The 21,712-nt window shown below is 43.3% G+C and overlaps 1 protein-coding gene across 2 annotated transcripts in view; it reads left to right on the top strand.

Moving 5' to 3' along the window:
• DKK3 (dickkopf WNT signaling pathway inhibitor 3) overlaps nt 1-21,712 on the top strand; it is a 61,896-nt gene that overhangs the window by 15,345 nt on the left and 24,839 nt on the right. For both annotated transcript variants that reach the window (XM_049890403.1, XM_049890402.1), the window contains exons 3-4: nt 6,775-6,912; nt 11,093-11,176. In XM_049890403.1, coding sequence (XP_049746360.1) covers nt 6,775-6,912; nt 11,093-11,176 — 222 coding nt within the window. The remainder of the gene's footprint in view (nt 1-6,774; nt 6,913-11,092; nt 11,177-21,712) is intronic.

Genomic DNA, 21,712 nt, shown 5'->3' with positions numbered 1-21,712 from the left:
AGAAGAACACATACTTTTGTGGTTACGAGGGGGGGAGGGAGGGAGGGTGGGAGAGGGTTTTTTTATTGATTAATCAGTAGATAAGAACTGCTTTAGGTGAAGGGAAAGACAACACTCAATACATGGAAGGTCAGCTCAATTGGACTGGACCAAAAGCAAAGAAGTTTCCGGGATAAAATGAATGCTTCAAAGCTCAGCGGAGCAAGCGCGGGGGTCTGGGGAACATGGTTTGCGGGGACTTCTAAGTCAATTGGCAAAATAATTCTATTATGAAATCATTCTGCATCCCACTTTGAAATGTGGCGTCTGGGGTCTTAAATGCTAACAAGCAGCCATCTAAGATGCAGCAATTGGTCTCAACCCACCTGGAGCAAAGGAAAATGAAGAACACCAAGCCCACATGACAACTAAGAGCCCAAGAGACAGAAAGGGCCACATGAACCAGAGACCTACATCATCCTGAGACCAGAAGAACTAGTTGGTGCCCGGCCACAATCGATGACTGCCCTGACAGGGAGCTCAGCAGAGGACCCCTGAGGGAGCAGGAGAGCAGTGGGATGCAGACCCCAAATTCTCATAAGAAGACCAAACTTAATGGTCTGACTGAGACTGGAGGAATCCCGGCGGTCATGCTCTCCAGACCTTCTGTTGACACAGGACAGGAACCATCCCTGAAGACAACTCATCAGACATGAAAGGGACTGGTCAGCGGGTGGGAGAGAGACGCTGATGAAGAGTGAGCTAATTATATCAGGTGTACACTTGAGATTGTGTTGGCAACTCTTGTCTGGAGGGGGGATGGGAGGATAGAGAGAGAGGGAAGCCGGCAAAATTGTCAAGAAAGGAGAGACTGAAAGGGCTGACTCAAGACGGGGAGAGTAAGTGGGAGTAGGGAGTGAGATGTATGTAAACTTATATGTGACAGACTGATTGGATTTGTAAACGTTCACTTGAAGCTTAATAAAAGTTATTATAAAAAAAAAAAAAATATTGTGTGAATTTGGATCGGAATTGCGTTGTATCTATAGATGGCTTTTGGTAGAGTAGACATTTTTACAATGTCAAGTCTTCCTATCCATGAACAACATATGTTTTTCCACTTATGTAGGTCTCTTGGTTTCTTGGAGTAGTGTCTTGTAGTTTTCTTTGTATAGGTCTTTTATGTCTCTGGTAAGATTTACTCCTAAGTATTTTATCTTCTTGGGGGCTACTGTAAATGGTATTGATTTGGTGATTTCCTCTTCAATGTTCTTTTTATTGGTGTAGAGAAACCCAACTGGTTTTTATATGTTTATCTTGTATCCCGATACTCTGCTAAACTCTTCTATTAGTTTCAGTAGTTTTCTGGAGAATTCTTTAGGATATTCTGTGCATAAGATCGTGTCATCTGCAAATAGAGATACTCTCACTTCTTCTTTACCGGTCTGGATGCCTTTATTTCTTTATCTAGCCTAATTACTCTGGCTGAGACCTCCAGCTCAATGTTGAATCAGAGTGGTGATAAAGGGCATCCTTGTCTGATTCCCGATCTGAAGCAGAATGCTTTTAGACCCTCTCCATTTAGGATGATGTTTTTCTGTTGGCTTTGTATAAATGCCCTTTACTATGTTGAGGAATTTTTGTTCTATTCCTACTTTGCTGAGAGTTTTTATCATGAATGGGTGTTGAAGTTTGTCAAATGCCTTTTCTGCATCAATTGATAAGATCATGTGGTTCTTGTCTTTTGTTTTATTTATATGATGGATTCCAGTAGTTGTTTTTCTAATGTTGAACCATCCCTGCATATCTGGTATGAATCCCACTTGGTCATGGTGTATTATTTTTTTGATATGTTGTTGAATTCTATTGGCTAGAATTTTGTTGAGGATTTTTGCATCTGAGTTCATGAGGGATATAAGTCTGTAATTTTCTTTTTTTGTGGTGTGTTACCTGGTTTTGGTATCAGGGATATGCTGGCTTCATAGAATGAGTGTGGGAGTATTCCATCCTTTTCTATGCTCTGAAATGCCTTTAGTAGTAGTGGTGTTAACTCTTCTCTACAAGTTTGGTAGAACTCTGCAGTGAAGGCATCCGGGCCAGGGCTTTTTCTTTGTTGGGAGTTTTTTAATTGCCTTTTCAATCTCTTCTAATGGGTTTATTTAGTTGTTCTACCTCTGTTTGTGTTAGTTTAGGTAGGTAGTGTGTTTGTAGAGATTCATCCATTTCTTCTAGGTTTTCAATTTGTTAGAGTACAATTTTTCATACTAATCTGATATGATTCTTTTAACTTCAGTTGGGTCTGTTGTAATATTGCCCATCTCATTTCTTTTTCGGGTTATTTGCTTCCTCTCCTGTTTTTCTTTTGTCAGTTTGGCCAGTGGTTTATCAATTCTGTTAATTTTTTCAAAGAACCAGCTTTTGGCTTTGTTAACTTTTTCAGTTGTTTTTCTGTTCTCTGTTTCATTTAATTCTGTTCTAATTTTTATTCTTTACTTTCTTCTGGTGCCTGAGGGTTTCTTTTGTTGTTCTCTATTTGTTCGAGTTATAGGGATAATTCTTTGATTTTGGCCCTTTCTTCTTTTTGTATGTGTACATTTTTGGGTATAAATTGACCTCTAAGCACTGCTTTCACTGTGTCCCGAAGGTTCTGATAGGAAGTGTTTTCATTCTCATTGGATTCTATGAATTTCATTATTTTATCCTTGATGTCTTCTATAACCCAGTCGTTTTTGAGCAGGGTATTGTTCGGTTTCCAAGTATTTGATTTCTTTTCCCTGCTTTTTCTGTTATTGATTTCTACTTCTATGGCCTTATAGTCAGAGAAGACGCTTTGTAATATTTCGATGTTTTGATTCCACTAAGGGTTACTTTGTGACTTAATATGTGGTCTATTCTAGAGAATGTTCCATGTGCGTTGGAAAAGTATACTTGGCTGCTGTTGGTTGGAGTGTTCTATGTATGTCTATGAGGTCAAGCTGGTTGATTGTGACATTTAGATCTTCCTTGTCTTTATTGAGCTTCTTTCTGGATGTTCTGTCCTTCATTGAAAGTGGTGTGTTGAAGTCTCCTACTATAATTGTGGAGCTGTTTATCTCACTTTTAAGTGCTGTTAGAGTTTGTTTTATGTATCTTGCAGCCCTGTCATGGGGTGCATAAATATTTAATACGGTTATGTCCTCCTGGTATGTTGTCCCTTTAATCATTATATAGTGTCCTTCCTTATCCTTTGTGGCGGATTTAACTTTAAAGTGTATTTTGTCAGAAATTAATATTGGCGGTCCTGCTCTTTTTTGATTGTTTGCTTGATATATTTTTTTTCCACCTTTTGAGTTTTAGTTTGTGTCTCTAAGTCCAAGGTGTGTCTCTTGTAGGCAGCATATAGACAGATCGTGTTTTTTAATCCATCTGCCACTCTGTCTCTTTATTGGTGCGTTTAGTCCATTTACATTCAGCTTAATTATATAGGTATGAGTTTAGTGCTGTCATGCTCCTTCCTTTTTAAACAATATTATGGAAACAACTATGTATTATAGTCAGCCCTCATTATTTGTGGATTCTGTATTTGCAAGTTTGCCCACTTGTTAAAATTTACTTGTAACCTTAAATTAATACTGGAAGCATGTTCTTGGTCATTCATGGACATGCCCAGAGTGGCACTGATATCTGAGGTCCCACTTCAAGAATTTCCAGTGTGATAGATCTGTGAATGGATCCAAACCCATTGCCATCAAGTTGATTCTGACTCATAGCAACTCTGTAGAACTGCTCCATAGGGTTTCCAAGGAGTGGCTCATAGATTCAAACAACTGACCTTATCCACTGTACCACCAGGGCTCTGGGAATGGACCTAAGCATCTATAATTTACAAAGGTTTTGGAGATGACTCTGGTGTGCCCTCCTGGTTGAGAACAAGGCTTCAGAGCTGCACCTTGGATCTGCCCATCTGCCCCTCTCTACCTCATCATCCACATGTTATCCTGTGCGCAGCGTGGACCCTCCCCCAAGCCCATCAGACTCCCAAAAACGTTTTTGTCCAAGCCACCACAGCTTTGCTTGTGCTGCCTAGAGTGTCTTCTGTACTCTACTCTGTCCAGATCCCACCTATCCTTTGAGACTAGCCCAGTCATGCCTCCACCTACTCCTGCCTTTCTTCTTTCTCCTTTGAACCCAATTTGTTTCTAGAGACTGTCACACAAGGTAGCTCATAATCATGCCCTACGCATGTTTATGTTATGTGGGGGCTTTCTTGTCTCCCTAGTAAAAGCAGGAAGGGCAGAATCATGTATTAGGAAAGGCCCATGATTTAGAGTCACACTGACCTGAGTTCTAATCCAGGCTTTGCCACTTACTTATGGTGTGATGACATTAGGCAAAGTCTGTCACTTCTCTCAGCCTCATTATCTTCATCTGAAAAATGGGAGTAATAACACCTTCCTCACTGGTGGCACAGTGGTTAAGAGCTCAGCTGCTAACCAAAAGTTGGGCAGTTCAAATCCACCAGTCACTGCTTGGAAGCCCTTTGGGGCAGTTCTCTGTCTTACAAGGTCGCTATGGATCTTAATTAATGGTAGTGGGCTTATTTTGGTTTTCCTAGGGTTACTGTGAATATTCAAGAACCCATGGAAGGATCTGGTGCAATGGCTCAGATGTAGCAGATGCCCCAAATACGGGGTATTGTTAGTATTATAAAACCAGTGATCAGGTTCTAAATATCTCAGCAGTCATCTCAGAGTCAAACACAACATTGGGGGTGCAACAGTCACTGGCCAGGTCTTTGATTATATGACTCTGTGTTTGTAAAGGGAAGCCCCTGATGGCCAGAGCTGCCTGAGCCTTTGTGCCTGCTAAAGCGGAACAGGGCTTTTGTGCTGCACTGAGACATGGCAGTTATTTTTCTGTATCCATCCCAGGTCAGTAAATTTAGCTGGGCAAGGCAGGAAGGAGAGGCTCATAAGGGGATAGAGTACAGTGATTTTGTTTAATCAAACCAGTGCCGTCGAGTTGATTCCGACTCATAGCGACCCTATAGGACAGAGTCATAGCGACCCTATAGGACAGAGTAGAACTGCCCCATAGAGTTTCCAAGGAGCCCCATAGGAAGATATTTTTTGAGGATTAGTTTTAAGGAATAAAAATAACCCAGAGCCAAAGATAACAGAGATAGCAGTATTGGAAATTTGCCAACTACCAACTAGAACTTCTCTTTGTGTCTCTCATCTTTAATTGTTAGAGTGTCCGATTGGCTCAACTAGTCCATCATGTGGCTTCCATTTAGTCCAATCAGCTGTGAACAGCAGGGGTCATGTTGTCTACTGTCCACTCATCAGGGCTTGGGGCAGGGCAGTAAATCCAGAAGGGGAAGTTGGGTGCAGCAAGCAAATTGATAAATCTGGTATAGAGATCATGGAGGTTCATGAAACTGGCCTTGAGAACAGTAGTCTCAGAAGCCTGATGCCAGCAAAGGACATGTGTGAGAAGAGCCAGAAAGGGTATGACCCTAGGAGTCAATCAGCTAACCCTCTACAGGGACCCCTCAGCAGGAGGTGAGGTGGGAAAAGAGACATATCTGTGGCCCTGTGTGCAAGGGGTAAGAGGCTGTCTTAGTTTGGGCTCCCAACCCACACCAGACCTTGAAACAGGGATTTAGAAGCAAGCTGTTTATTTGGCAGGTGATCTCAGGAGACACTAGAAATGACTCAGGTAAGAGAAGAAAGGCAATAAAGGGTATGATAATTAGTGGAATACTGCTGTGGGCAACTAGGGCTTAATCTCACTGGGGGCCGTCGAAGACAGACTGTAGAGATTCTGCCTGCCTTAGAATTGTCCTACTGAGGGGAGAGGAAGCTGGGGCAGCCTGCCTCTCAGTGGTTAAAGATCATTCCTAGGGGGTTAACTCCCTACTATTTGGGACCTGAGCAGACCGCGTACACATCTGAGAATGCCCTCATGAAAGACAGAGTTGGTCGTTTGCATGAAAGGAAATTGAATGCAGGTAGGCTACAGGGCAGGAGCCCTGGTAGCACAGTGGTTAAGTGCTTAGCTACTAACTGAAAGGCAGTTCAAACCCCCAGCTGCTCTGCAGGAAAAAGATATGGCAGCCTGCTTCCATAAGGATTACAGCCTTGGAAGCCCTATGGGGCAGTTCTACTCTATCCTATGGGGTCGCTATGAGTCGGAATCAACTCAGTGGCTACAGGGAGATAGATGGGGTACTGACAGCTTCAGTAAAGGGACCAAGACTGTTCTGTGGAAAGCATATTCACATCCCAGCTCCACACATCCTTCCCTGGGAGTCTTGGAAAGTTATCTGACCTCCCCGAGCCTCAGTTTCCCCATTTGCAACGTGGAGATGTTAACATTGACCTCATAGGAATGCTGTAAGATTTAAGGGCCATAATATATCTAAAGGAGCCCTGGTGGCACAGTGGTTAAGCACCTGGCTGCTAACCAAAGGTTTGGGGTTTGAATCCACCAGCTGCTCCATGGGAGAAAGATGGGGCAGTCTGCTTCCGTAAAGATTAAAAAAAAAAAAAAAAACAGCCTTGGAAACCCTGTGGAGCAGTTTAACTCTGTCCTACAGGGCCGCTGTGAGTTGGAATCAACTGGATGGCAGTGGGTAATATACGTAAAACATTTGGTACAATGTCTAATACATAGTGAGCACTCAACAGTACTCATCGTTATCACCATTGTTAGTAATTGCAGAAGAGGAAAAGAAAGGCTTTTTCTCCCCCTAATGGACTCTGATTTGTAACGAGAGAACAGTTTTACTCATTAAACTCATTGATTTCATAGATGGAGGCAGAAGAAGCTGCTGCTAAAACGTCATCAGAAGTGAACCTGCAAAACTTACCTCCCACCTACCACAATGAGACCAACGTAGACACCAAGATTGGAAATAACACCATCCATGTGCACAGAGAAATTCACAAGGTAACGGTGGTCATGACCAGCACTTCCTCCTTCCCATAGCATCCAGTCCCCTGAGAGAACTCAGGTTGGTTTCTGTATTCTATGCATAAGCCCAACATACAAATGAGGATGGTAAAATGCAGATTAAAAAGCCAGAACGGGTGATGGAGCTGTTTAAAGGGAAGAGATAAGCATCAGGAACCTAAATTGCTTTTGCATTTAAGCAATAAATTTAACTCTAGGCTTCCTGCCAATCCAATTGCCAGAGAATATTCAGAGATTTTTGTCATTTGAAAAAAAGAAGCACACAAGTATCTAGAGAAATACTTTCCTAGTTTTGAACTTGAGGAAGAATTTATCTCATAGATATTTATGTCGCTTCAAAAGGAGTTGAAATAGAGGTGACCATGTTGTGGTAACTTTCACTGTTTCCTTAGGAGGAACTCAAACGTGATATACCCTGTCTTCAGAAGGGGAAGCGTCTATCACCACAAGATTAAACATTCATTTGTTTGCTGGTTATCTGTTCCAAACTCTATAGAAGGTTTTTTTTCCAACTTACCACGTGCCTAAGTGTCTTCTCCGTCTAACATATGAGAAACAATCAGGTTTATCCCTAATCTGACTTCACAAAGAAAGCTTCGCAAATCTAGAGGAACCTAGCATTAACCTGTTATCCCTAGTGTGAGATTGTCTCCAGCATTGAGAGCAAACTGTAAGCTTGTGCTTTCTGAATGAGAATCTGCCCCGTAGATACTTGGGGCCATTGCTGGAGGCTGCAGAGTTCACTTTCTGTTGTGAACATGAGATCTCTAATCTCATCTCAGTGTCTATGTGCAAAACCACGATGGCTGTCACAAAAGAACTTTACATTTGTTCAAATGCCCAAGTAATTATTTGGTTGAAAATAGTGTTTCTGTGCCATAGAGCGTAAGGGGGTCAATTTTTATGGGGCATTGCCTTGAATACAGTGTAGCCTTTGTGTGGCCCTTTTCCCACTGCATATTGATAGGCTCTGCTGGAGGAATCAGCTGGAGAGTTACCTCCCCACCCCCCACCCACAGGTAAATGAATGAGTTCGCCTGCTGTTAGAATTCTTCTTTTTTTGGCTTTAACAAAAAGAAATTTATTCTCTCACAGTCTAGTTGGCTGGAAGTCTGAATTCAGGGTCCTGGCTCCAGGGGAAGGCTCTCTCTCTCTCTCCGTCAGCTCTAAGGGAAGGTCCTTGTCATCAATCTTCCCCTAGTCTAGGAGCTTCTTAGTGCAGGGACCCTGGGGTCCAAAGGACGTGTGCCCCTCCTCATGTTCATTCTTGGTTGCAGGAGGTTCCCCTGTCTCTCTGCTCTGCTATTAAAATTCTTAAGTGTTGCTCATCTGCAGACTGAAGAATGTTTCTAAAAGTTATTATTTTATTCTTGTCAAAACTAATATTAACTTATTTGACAGTTTTGGCTGTTTCTTACAGTTGCTCCGTATAGATGTTAGAAGACTTGAATTTAAGTCCTACCAGTTACTAGTGATTTTGGGAAAAAAAATTAAATTTCCTGTCTCTCCGTAACTGCATTTATAAAATAGAGATTCTTATTTATCCCTATATAATGCATAAACCAAACTTATTGCCATCAAGTCATTTCTGACTCTTGGCAATTTCAGAGTAGAACTGTGCTTCGTAGGGTTTTCAGTGACTGTAATCGTATGGAAGTAGATCGTCAGGCCTTTTTTCTGTGGCGTTGCTAGGTGGATTCGAACCAACCTTTTGGTTAGTAGTTGAGTGCAAACTGTTTGCACCATCCCAGAATCCTTAATTCATACGGTATTATACATAATATATACACTATTGTGAGGATCAAAGACCTTAAAGTATATGTAAGCTCTTTGTAAACTCTAAAGTGCTATGCAAAAGCAAGATATCATTATTTCTGTTGTTGTTATTGTTGGGTGCTGTTGAATCAGTTCCAACTCATAGTGACCCCATGCAACACAGTAGAAGTGCCCCATAGGGCTTTCTTGGCTGTAATTTCCATGGAAGTAGATTGCCAAGCCTTTGTCCTGTGGAGCTGCTGGGTGGTTCGAACCACTAACCTTCTGGTTAGCAGTGGAGTGCCTAACTGTTGAGCCACCAGGGCTCCTTCTGTTGTTATCATAGTACAGTTATGTTAGCAACTTAGCACAGTAGTTCTCAAGTAGGTTCCAAGAGCACCAGTCCTGTGCAATGCTTCATGAAAAAGGGGCTCATGAACAAGAAACTAATTTGCGCTCTAAACTTTCACAGACACACACACAGACACACACACACATACACACACACAGATTTATGGTCTTGGAAACCCTATGGGGCAGTTCTACTCTGCCCTATAGGGTCAGTCTGAGTCAGAATCAACTTGATGACAGTGGGTTTGGTTTGGTTTTGGTACCTTTTACAAATTTTATTTTCATAACATTTTGAAGTTCAAATGATCTGCTTTCCTATGCCAGAGACCTGGCTACTTTCTAACCAAGTCATTTAATCTCTCTGAGCCTGCCTCCTCATTCACAATTATAGGGATGTACAGAGTGGTTCAATTCCTGAAAACCAACTGCCATTTGCCACCAAATCGACTCTGATTCATGGCGACACCATGTGTGTCAGAGGACAGCTGAGCGCCATAGAATTTGCAATCGCTGATTTGTCAGAAGTAGTTACTAGGCCTTTCTTCTGAGTCACCTCTGGGTGGACTAGAACCTTCAACCTTTTGGTTCGTAGCCAAGTGTGTTAATCATTTGGAGTTGAAATAGGTGCAGCCGTGTTGCAGTGACCTTCACTGTTTCCTCAGGAAGAACTCAAACGTGATATGTATACCCTGTCTTCAGAAGGAGAAGCTTCTAACACCACAAGACTAAACGTTCATATGTTTGCTGGTTATGTGTTCAAAACTCTATAGAAGCTACTCCCAGGTACTCCCAACTCGTAAGAAGTGGTGGCTAATTAAATAATGCTTAAAGTAATTTTCTCCTAAGAAAAAAAGACGAAGATACATTCCAATCAGTTGAAAACAATGCCTGTTATGCCCCTGCCTTCTGTGTATTGCACAAATGTGAAGTTAGTTAACAGTCTAAGAGAAAATGTGTAATAGTTGAATTTATGAAATAAATGTTTTAAAGTCACTAACAGATGAAGAAAAGGGGGGTACTCAGTTGTGGTGAAACATGTTTGGAAAAAGCTGTAAATATTCTTCTGGATGTACACAAAAGCGCATTGGCATAATAAAGGCTCTGAGAAGACCTTTAATGCATACGTAGATGATCATACAATTTTTTTTTAAATATAAAAACATCAGTCAAACTTTTTTTTTTAAACTAGCGTAGGGGAGAAAGATGTCATTCCTTTATGCGAAGAGGAATTACTTAGATCGTAGCATGGTAAAGAGGACCTAGCCCTTACCCCTTCAGAACTGGAATTTGATCCACTACTGCAAATTAGGCTAAGAGTGTCCACTTCGTTTCTGGCTGCAGACTCCTGTGATACTAGAGCTGGCAGGGACGATCTAGAAATGAGAAAATTGTGAATCAGAGTAAGAGAAATTATTTGTTCCAGGCTGTTGGCACCTGAGCCAGGGCTAAAAGAACACAGATCTCCTAACCCTTGGCCCAGCGTCCTTTCTATGCTTCATTAGCAACACAAACGTTACAAATGGCCTTTGATGGAGCAGGATTCCAAGGCTAAGCTTCCACATGCCTGCACCTGTTACAGAATCAGAGACAGAGGGCAGAGGACAGAGAGAGGGATATTGGGATAAGTCTCCCATAAGACAGTTCACCAGAATCAGTAATGGAAAAGCTGTAGCTAAGACCTGCTTGCTTCTCATGAAAGATGCTTGACTGACACCCAGACTTGTAGTTGTTGAAAAGAAAGTTGACATGGAGTTTCAACGTGATGAGCCCTAAGAATGACAAAAATAGCTAATGCTGCTGAACATTTGCTAGCTCTGTGCTCAGTGCTCCTCATCACCTGATAACAACCCTCTGAGACAGACTCTGGGAATTCTTCTTATCACTGCACTGAGGGGAAGCTGTCCACCTGACAGCTGCTGGGTGGAATTCAGAAAGAAAGGGGGGAGTGGGCATTCTGTCTACTTGGCCAGATGTTCCTGCTGCAGAAATTGAAGAACCAAAACCATACGTGTCCTTCTATTTCACCTTCACTATACCTTTCCTGCTATAGATAACCAACAACCAGACGGGACAGACAGTGTTTTCAGAGACGGTTGTTACATCCATGGGAGATGAAGCTGACAAGAGGAACCACGTAAGTCGTCGTCCCCCTGCCCTCACCCTCTGAGGTACAGACACCTGTGTTTAGCCTACCAAAGGTGACCCAGACTTCGTACTGTGGGCAGGAGGCAGCTGACTCTGAAGCACCTCTCCTGCCTCATTTCTATCAAGATTCCCCAATTCCTACGTTTCTGACCAGGTGGTAACAGAGAAATTCACTTGTCATTTGCATAATCCCATTTCAGCTTTGACAGGAGAACCAGGAAGTATCAGGTTTATTGATAGGGGACGCTAGTAACAAGGCCTGGTGAATCAGACCATGAAATTCCCTAAAGCCTCTGGTATGGCCTTTTATAATCCCAGCCCTGGTCAGACAGTTTGGAAACAAGAAACATCTTAAGTGAAACCAATGACCTGAAGAAAAAAGGGCGTAACCCCGATACAAAGCTTCTCTGTCTCTGGTCCCCTTGGGATAACTCCTCTTACTCACTTGCCTTTTGTTTGGTCCAAAGGCAGGATGGTTTTTATAAAATTAAGAGAGTCCTAAAGTTTGGAGCCCTGGTGGCACAGTGGTTAAGAGTTTGGTTGCCAACCAAAAGGCTGGCAGTTCGAATCTGCCAGCTGCTGCTTGGAAGCCCTATGGGGCAGTTCTACTGTGTCCTATAGGGTTGCTATGAGTCGGACTCAATTCAACAGCAACAGGTTGGGTTTTGGTTTTTTGAAGTTGAAGGGTACCATTTTACAGAAAGAAAACCAATAGTACAAGAAGGGGAATGAGTCACTTATTGACTGTCTAGTGAGCTGGAGCCATCTTTACAGAGCTGTGGAGCTCCTTTTTCTGAGTAGGAAGCTGTAAAGACTAGATCGCCTTCAAAGGAATGTGAAGGGTGGAATATTGTCACCACTAGCCCATTTCATCTTTTTGTAATTTAATGGTTTTTACAGTTAGCTCTAAAATGTATTACATGCTGCTCAAACTCTTAAAGGGGAAAGGGGGATTTGCTATTCAAAAGGACAAACTCATATGCTATTCGAACCTTAAAATGCCATAAATAGGGGCTATATTTTCAGGATTTAAAATTCCCAGATGAAGTCAATTAAAAATCATTACCAAGCACCCGTATTTTTCTTTCTTCAAATGCTGGTACTTGTATTAATATGTATGGTAACCTGAGAAGGCTCATGGAAAGTTAGAGACAGTAATATCATATGCCTGTCTAGAAAATTTAGCATGTTATGTGCAAGAGATTGGTCTGTTTTTACATTCAAACATGAAAGGGGAAAAGGACATTGTGGCTTGTTCTTTCACCTGAGTGCATCAAACGATGGTTATGTGGTCTGATGTCTTTGTGGGAGGCTTTTGTGTAGAGCCCGCCGCCTGCCTCACTTCACGGGCCAGTGGGTAGGCTGACTGATGGTGTGCTACTTTTGAGCAGCAGGCTAGGAAAAAAGTGGCCTGTTGGAAGCTAGAGAGAAAACAAACCATTATGCATAAATGGAAAACATTTATTTCTACAACTGTGTCCCCAAATGTGAAGAGTCTGGGCCAATTAGCCAAGGCACCATTTTGAAGGGACACATCCTCTAATTAAAATACAGCTCACGGCTACAAAGCTCGAAGCATCCTGCATTTCTTGTCTGTTTTTACATTAGGATAAGACATAAAAGAGTGGGTCACTTTTTTTTTTTCACCAGAACGTACCTAGTTTGAACCTACAACTTCGATCACATACAACCAATTCCAAGATACTGCTCAAAACTTCTGAGGCTACAGAATTTTTGAGCAGTATCTTGGCTCTGAGGCTACAGGTAGACAAATTTCAGAAATGTCCAGGTAGCAGAGATTTGAGTAACGCAGAGACTTCTTTGTCCCAAAGAATGATCAGACCTGACAGTGCTCTTTCGACCATGGAACTTCTCTCCAACAAATGTGAGACCAAATGTCTTTTCTGTTGCATGATTACTTTGTCTGTTATTTGTGTTGAAGCCTGGGGGAAGTGGGATGTCAAACTATGGCTGAACTTTTCAGTGGTCTTTGTTTCTCATCAGGCACTAAGCATCCTATCACCTCAAACCCAGATAGGCCAAACCAAGAATGCGGAAGGAGAGAGTGGGTTGAATGACCTCTTTCTCCATTAAGCCTCCAGTTCTCCCTAGCCCCCAACTTGTTCATTCATCACAGAGTAAAGACAGGCGGGTGCCGGCTTTGTTTCCGTCACATGCCCTAGTTTCTGATGCTGGAGCCTGTCAATTTAGTGGAATTTCAGAAAGTACCGTGACAACAAAAGAGTCGGGGTTTATTTTAAGGGAAATTCATCAGGGAAAGGTTCAGACCCACTATAGAGACTGTCAGTTCCCAAAGAACCTACCTCCTGGAAGTCCTACTGGCTTGAGGGTCACTGTGGAGGCCACGCCCTGGAAATGGAGCCCTTCTTCTATCCGTCTTGGGCAGATTGAAGAAGCCTGAATAAGTTGTGAAGCCAACCTGGGTTCACATCCTTCCCTCACCCTTACAAACACTGCTCTCGGTGATTGGGTTTCCTCATCTACCAAATGATGACATAATCCCTGTTTCACAAGACTGGGGGAGATTCCATTAAGGCAAGATTTATTAAAGCCCTTTATGTAAGGTTCACTGTTACTGAAAAGTAATTAAAGCTGGCTTCTAATTGGTTTCTCCCTTGGTATCCTGCAAAAAGATTGGAATTTGACAAGAAGCTGAGAATATGTTTAAGTCCAGGCCTCTTTCCCCTAAAATTTTGTAGCCTTGGGCTAAGTTCATTCTCTAGTGACCTGCCTCACCCCCTGAGTAATTTGATTGGCCAGAAGCTTTGTGCTACTAAACTCCAGGTTGACTCACCCTGCTGTTGTTCCTGTCCTTGTGCGTCATATGTGTCTGGGTATGACTGTTGGGTATTGGGATACAGACAGAGGATGGACTGGGCGTAATGAACAACAAGGGGGATAGGCGATGGTCAGACACTGACAAGTCCTAGGCTGGAGCCCCACGTTGTACACAGGGTGTATACAGGCTTCTAAAGAAAAGAACACCATGGTCCTACGAGTGATGAGGTAGTCTTGTGTGAAGGCACATTTCTACAGTCCTATTTTTTATAGCCAGACAAAAAGGAGCCCTGGTGGTGTAGTGGTTAAAGTGCTCAGCTGCTAACCACAAAGTTGGTGGTCCAAACCCACCAGTGACTCCCTGGGAGAAAAGACCTGGTGATTTGCTCCTGGAAAGATTACAACCTAGGCAACCCTACCGTTTGGGACTCTACGATTTGAAATTAACTCGATGGCGCACAATAGCAACAGCAACATAGCCGTCTAAAGAGTTTAGGTGGGCACATTTATGTTTCTGGATTTATATTTTGTGTTGGCTTTGTGGTTTCTGGCTGAATGTAAAACCCTCTTAACTTAATCCAGTAGGAAAGAAATTACAGGGAAAATTGAAGAACCCTGAATCATTATGGCAAATGGGTAACACTTCCCAAATAAGGCTGATGTGGGTGAGCAATGTTGCAGGGGTGTGCAGTTCTTTTTGAGCTACAATCTGGTTATATTAAGTTGTGTTCTCAACCAAAGTACCCATCAAGAAGAATCCATTAAATGTAAATGATTCTGTGTCCAAAATCAAAATATTATAAAGTTAATAATGAGTTTCATATAGGTTTCCTACAAGTTGGTATAGAAGAATATCTTCAATAAAATGTTAAGTAAAAAAAACCCTACAGAACAGCATATGAAATATAATCTCATTTTTAGAAAAAAACAGTATATATTAAAAAAAAGCATGGCAAGATATATACCAAAATCATGAATAGTAGATATCTCCGGAGGAATTAAAATTTGGGGAGAATTTCCTTTATAGATTTCTGTATTTGTTCAATATTTTACAAAGGGCTTATGAATTATTTACTTTTGAAATAAACATCAGTCTGTTTTTGAAAGATTTTGCCTATAGTTTCATTGTGTAAATTCTAGGAATAAAGCTGCTAAACCAAAAGGTGTACATATTTAAACTTCTGAGAGCTATTGCCAAGTTTTCCTCCAGAAAGGTTGTAGTAATTTATACTCTTAGCAGCAGTAGAACTGCCCCATAGGGTTTCCAAGGAGTGCCTGGTGGATTCAAACCACGCCACCAGGGCTCCATAACAAATATAGTGTCCTCAGGTTTAACTGTAGTTCACCAGCCCTCACCTACAATGGGTCTTACAGTGGGTGTTTATCTGATAGGCAAGGAAAAAAAAACCTTTTTGTTTACATTACTTTGATTATTATTAAGGTCAAGGTAGGTGGCTATTTGAGAATTGTATGATGTAGCAAATATAAACCAGAAAAAACCTGCGGCGGTTGAGTCCATTTTAACTCATAATGACCCTATAGGACAGAGTAGAACTGCCCCATACGGTTTCCTAGGCTGTAATCTTTATGGAAGCAGACTGCCACATCCTTTCCCTGTGGAGTGGCTTCAAACCTCTGACCTTTCTGTTAGCAGCTAAGTGCTTAACACTGTGCCACCAGGGCTCCTTGTAGCAAATATAACAACAACAACAAAAAACTCATTGCCATCCAGTCAATTCCAACTCACAGTGACCCTATAGGACAGAGTAGAACTGCCCCACAGGGTTTCCAAGGAGTGCCTGGTGGATTCAAACTGCGCCACCAGGGCTCTGTAACAAATATAAAAACCAAAAAACCAAACCCAGTGCCATTGAGTCGATTCCGACTCATAGCGACCCTATGATGAGTGTAACAAATATAGTGTCTTCAAATTTAGCTCATCAGTTTCACATTCCAGGCCTTTCCAAAGACCAAACACCATCTGCCCCAGTGTGGGCAGATTAGGAAGGTGTGAAGTTCTAGCAGGAGCTGTGATCTCTCAGTGTTAACGTGGGACTCCTGATCAGCGGGCTGTGAGCGACCCAGGGAAATAGGTGAGAGTGACGTGCCTCCACCCCACTAAATACAAAAAACATGGGAACTCCTTCCTCCCTGCCTTCCTGCCCCCACCTCCATAAACACTTCAAACAAAGGGCTAACACCTCCTGGTAGGATCACTTCAGTGGGGTAGTAAAGAGCTTGGGCTCAGACAGATCAGTTCAAATGGCAGCTCCATTGCTTATTAGCTTTGCGACTTTTAGACAAGTTCTTTAACTGCGTTAAGCCTTAGTTTGTAAAATGGGATTAATAAAACCTGTCATATGGGACTCTGAGGAGGATTTTAAATAAAACAATCCAGGTAAAGCATACCATATAGTGCCTAGAACACAAGAGCAAGCCATCAATGTCAGACGTTGTTATTATTATTATTTGCTTGCCCTCAGCTACCAAAATTTCCAGTATTACTCAGTTCACTCAATCACTTGCACATTAATTGAACACTTGGTATGTGCCAGACAGATAAATGTAAGACAGTCCCTAAAACCAAAGCACTCCCCTCCCAGGTTAATAGCCAAAAAACCCAAACCTCTTGCTGTGGAGTTGATTCTGACTCATGGAGACCTTATGTGTTACAGAGTAGAACTGTTTTATAGGGCTTTCTTGGCTATAATCTTATGGAAGCGGATCACCAGGCCTTTTTTCTGTGGCACCACTGAGTAGGCTTAAACAGTCAACCTTTCGGTTAGTAGCCAAGAGCAAACTGTTCGAGCCATCCAGGGACCTTCCCAGGCTAATAGTGGACCAAAAAATAAACAGATGAATATAATATGGTTTCATAATTCCTAAGACAGAGGTTATATGGGGCACAGTACAAGTGTTATGCAGGTGCAGATCAGGCAGCCAGGTCGAGAACAGTTCTTCATGGGCCTCTTACATTTCTGCTCATTTAAACAGCAGAGGCACTAATTGCCCTTTTGTTCCAGATTACCTTTTCAAGGATAGTTGTACAGCAAACAGATTTGGAAGATATAGTATCTTTCTGGCAGAGGGTAGGTTTCCTTGCAATTCATTATAAAAGATCTATATTCTTTAAACTTGAGTTCCCTCAGCTGTGCCCAAACCCACTGCACATGTAGCATCCACTGGTGCCCCTCCTCACTGCCCCTACAAGATTTGGGGGACATGGGGAGGGGGTGGCAAGGGGAACTGACATAAACATAAAACTCCTGCTGCTTCTGTACTGTGAGTAACAAAGCCCTTTGTCTCTGACCCAGGAGTCTCGTGTCTTCTGCCAGCATCCATATAACTGTGGAAGGCTAGCTTGTTAAGCATGCGAGTAGGATAAAATCTGACCCTTCACACTTCTTGACAGGCTGCCTGGGGGAGGGCAGTTGAGTTGTATTTTGAATGATGTCTAGGAATTCTCAGTTGTGGGGAGGAAGAGCGTGTCCTGCAGAAGCATCCCTAGTCCAAAGTCAAGGAGGCATAAGGAACTAAGAACATGTTTGAGGAACACTGAGGTGTGTTTAGGGGAGCAACGGGTGAAGCTGGGGAGATGAGGAAGGGCTTCAAGTGCCAAGTCAAGGAGCTAGGCATACATGCTGAGTTAGGACTATATCCTACATCTGAAATGCTTTAACATGCCCTGTAGTATACACTGTATTGAGGCTCCACTCAGTCCTCGGTGGAAAGAGCCAGAAGCACGTGGTTTGACAACAGAGACATTGGTGGTGGGCAGGGCTTTGCTTAATCCTGCTGAAGCTCAAGGCCTGGGTCACCTTTGGGCTGCAAAGCCCGTGCTCTGTTTAAAAAAAACCTGGCTTCAGGGCTTGAAATCTGGAAACTAGTATTCAGAAATGGGGCACTCTGCTTTTGCTTGGTGCCAGTAGCCAGGCCAGATAAGTGACAGTGATTGAACTTGAAATCTCATTAGATTGACAGCGTAGAACAAGCTGATCTCTATGGTTTCCGAGTAGCCCGAGCAGGTCTGGCTGCATAGCTCCTCCATGCGGGTGCGCTGGTGTCCACTGCATCAGGACTCCAGCCGGGACAACACTCACCAGGGGCGTTTGCATCCTGATTGTAAGATATGTGGCCCTCACCCTTCCTTGCTGTTTGGCATCATTCTGAAAAACTCACCAAAGCTCATGAGTTCTTTTTGTTTTGTTTTTAAATTACATCAAGAGCGACACCATATTCCCCAATATTCCCTTATTTAGTCACTATGACTCAGAAAATGACCAGATGAACCACTCTCCCCAAATCTACCTATTTCACATCTTCAGATGCAGTATTTCAGATGCAAGATGTATTTCTAACTCAGCATGTGTGCCTGCTTTGGCTTGGCACTCGAAGCCCTTCCTCATCTCCTCAGGTAAATGCTGGTAACATTTCAGACCAACCAGTCGGTACTGTGATGTGATTGAGTGCTCAGTAAGAATTAATAGCCATAATGACAGTAATAGAAATGATGACAATGAAGGTAAGAGCTGCTGTTTATGAAGGCTTTGCTGTGTGCCAGCCCTGTTCTCAGGCCTTGATCAGCATCCCCTCACACGAACCACATGACAACCACACAAGGAAGTTACCCTTATTTACCCCATTGTATAGAGGATGTGGGAGTCCCTGGTGGTACAAATGGTTAGGCACTGGACTATTAACCGGAAGGTCGGTTGTTCAAACCCACCCTGAGGTGCCCAGAAGTAAGGCCTGGCGATCTGCTTCTGAAAGGCCACAGTCTTAAAACCCCTTTGAAGCAGTTCTACTCTGCACACATGGGGTCTGCCATGCAGAATCAACTTGACAGTAACTAACAACAACAGAAACATAGGTGAAGTTACTGAAGCTCGGAGAGCTTATACAACGGAGCTAATAGGTGGCAGATTCAGTACAAAAAGAAAAAAAAAAAAAAAAGGACTCGAGTCTTACTGATTCTAAAACTCACATTCTTAATGGAACCTATCTCTGCCTCTTGGTTTTTATGACTTCAGGAACTCGGGGAGTCAAGGGCCCAATGTGAGCTGAAGGGCTGTCCAGAAATTCTTGGTTTCTGGCGCCCATGGGCAAGGCAGTGCCTTTCCCGACAGTGGTTCCAGTGGTTTCCTCTGCAGTGTGACAGTCACAGTCTTTGGGGGGTGTTTCTGAGGTATAACTGACCTCTCTGACAGGAAGTTCTCTCAGCACAACTCTGGTCTCCAGCCAACATGCTGAAAACTCCCCCAGGCCTGGGGTATGACAGCTCAGGCCACATCTCAGAGATTTCATCTCCAGGATCCAAAGATGTGATCTTTCTTGACCTTTCATCAATCTAGGCGTCTGCTTGCCTTCCTTTAAGAGTTACCCCCCCACCCCCACCCCCACCTGCTATGGTCTCCTAAGAGAATTTCTAGAGGCTCTAGAGGCCTCTTAATTTTCAGGCACTCCAGACTTCTGCGTGACCTCAGGTAGGAGCCTCAGGCTCCAGGGAGAGAGTTGGGTGGTGATTTTTTTTATATCCAGTCGGTGGTAGGGTGGGGTTTCTGGGAGGGTGGCTGGAGGACAGTGCTAGCAGAGGCCTTGTTTGTGTCCCCTCCTCCTCCTGGTTGGAGGCAGGGAAGCTGGAAGAGAACTGGGTCAGGACAGTGGGTGGAAGGGTACAGAAAACCAGACCAAACCAGTTGCCGTTGAATCAATTCTGACTCATGGCGACCCTATGTGTGCAGAATAGATCTCTCTTTATTGGGTTTTCAAGGCTGTGACCTCTCAGAAGTAGATTGCTAGGTCAGTCTTCCGAGGTACCCCTGGGTGAGTTTGAACCGCCAACCTTTTGGTTAGTAGTCTGGAGCTTAACTATTTATTCCATCCAGGGGCTCCATGGGGGGTGGTGCAGAGAGCATTAATGCTGTCATGCCTCTCATGTAATTCACAATCAGGCACCAAACCTGAGAAGTCGAGCTGACCTTCTCAATTAGGCAGGAAAGCTCTTCCCTCGCTTGCATCCCCAGTAGGAGAAATGATGGATGAGGACTGAGTCACCTAAATGTTTGCCCAGATCTCATCGTTCTGTCTAGACCGCCTCTCAGTCTCATTTTTCACTTCCACCTCTTCAAAGAGAAAGAAAGACTAAATAAAACATTTGGGTACATTTTAGGGGGGAGCGTTGTTGCTGTCCAGTCAATTCCGACTCATGGTGACCCCAGGTGTACAGAGTAGAACTGCTCCATCGGCTTCTTCAAGGCTGTGACCTTTCAGAAATAGACCACCAGGCCTTACTGCCAAGGAGCCTTTGGGTGGGTTTGAACTGCCAACCCTTCAGATAGCAGACCAGCACTTAACCATTTGTGCCACCCTGGGACTTGTGGGAGTAAACAGTGCAGTGGGAAGGGCATTGGTGTCAGAACGAGCACAGGCAGAAGCCCCGCTCATTGGGCAGCCTCCCTCACTGCCCTGAGCACTGGTTTCTGCTCTGTGAAAGGAGGATTTCGTGACTCCTGAAGGGCGTTTAGAAGTAGCAGACGATTGTAAATTACCCAACACCTAATAAATGCTCAGTAAATGTAATTTCTCCTTTCTGACCTAATTTCCTGGGTAGGAAGCAGCAGTTTACTGGATATGAGTGAGATGAACCAGTTTACTGGATATGAGTGTTGTAAAAGCTACTATCATTTAGAACTGTAACTGAGAAGTTCCTGAAATGTGATAGTGGCTAAGGTGCTACACCACACAGATGAAAAAAACTGTTGTGTATGAAGTCAGGCCTTGTGCCTGAGATAAAGTGAAGAAATATTTCAGAGTCACTGAATTATAAATGGCAGAATTCACTGGGTCTATAGAGCAACCCATAGGAGCCCTGGTGGCACAGTGGTTAAGCGCTCAGCTGCTAACCAGAAAGTCGGCAGTTCGAACCCACCAGCTGTTCTGCAGGAGAAAGATGTGGTAGTCAGCTTCTGTAAAGATTACAGCCTCGGAAACCTTACGGAGCAGTTCTACTCTGTCCTCTGGGGTTGCTGTGAGTCAGAATCAACTCAAAGACAATTGGTTTGGTTTTGGTTATACAGCAGCTCTAGATAAGGGATTAAAAACATGTGGCACACATGTTCCCCCTTATCGGTGCCCTCCGGCTGCTAACGGAGAGGCTGGATGTTCAAGTTCACCTGGAGGTGCCTCGGAAGAAAGGCCTGGTGATCTATTTATGAAAAATCAGCCATTGAAAACCCTGTGGAGCACAGTTATGCTCTGACACACTGGCTGTCCATGAGTCATGGTCAATGCAGCAGCAACTGGCATGCTCGGCAGACGTTCCTATCAACTGCAGTTATTTCTTGATAAGCCCAGATGGAGCCTCAGAACTTGAGCCAAAATAACACTTTAAGCAGCCACTGGCAATCGATTGGCAAAGGACAATATTTGAAACACATTTCCCATCTCTGCTCCAGGCCAAGCTTCTCATTTTATGGATGAGAAAACAGAGGTCGGGGGAGGAGAGGAAGAGGCCATGATTTTGCTCCAAATCATGCACAGCTCTCAGAGCTGGGACCTCATTCCAGTTCAGCTCAGCTCTTAATACACTGTGGACCTGGGGTGTCTTGCTTCTGCAAGCACAGAGAAGCTGCCTCATTTTTTGTGATATCTCAGAAGATCAGTGATAGGAAAGATGGGCTGCCTAATGCCGAGAAAGACCGTGAAGCTTAATGGGGAAAGAGTTGTC

Source organism: Elephas maximus, chromosome 7 (genome assembly GCF_024166365.1).
Source record: "Elephas maximus indicus isolate mEleMax1 chromosome 7, mEleMax1 primary haplotype, whole genome shotgun sequence".
NCBI lineage: Eukaryota > Metazoa > Chordata > Mammalia > Proboscidea > Elephantidae > Elephas > Elephas maximus.
This window is presented reverse-complemented; position numbering and strand designations above follow the sequence as displayed.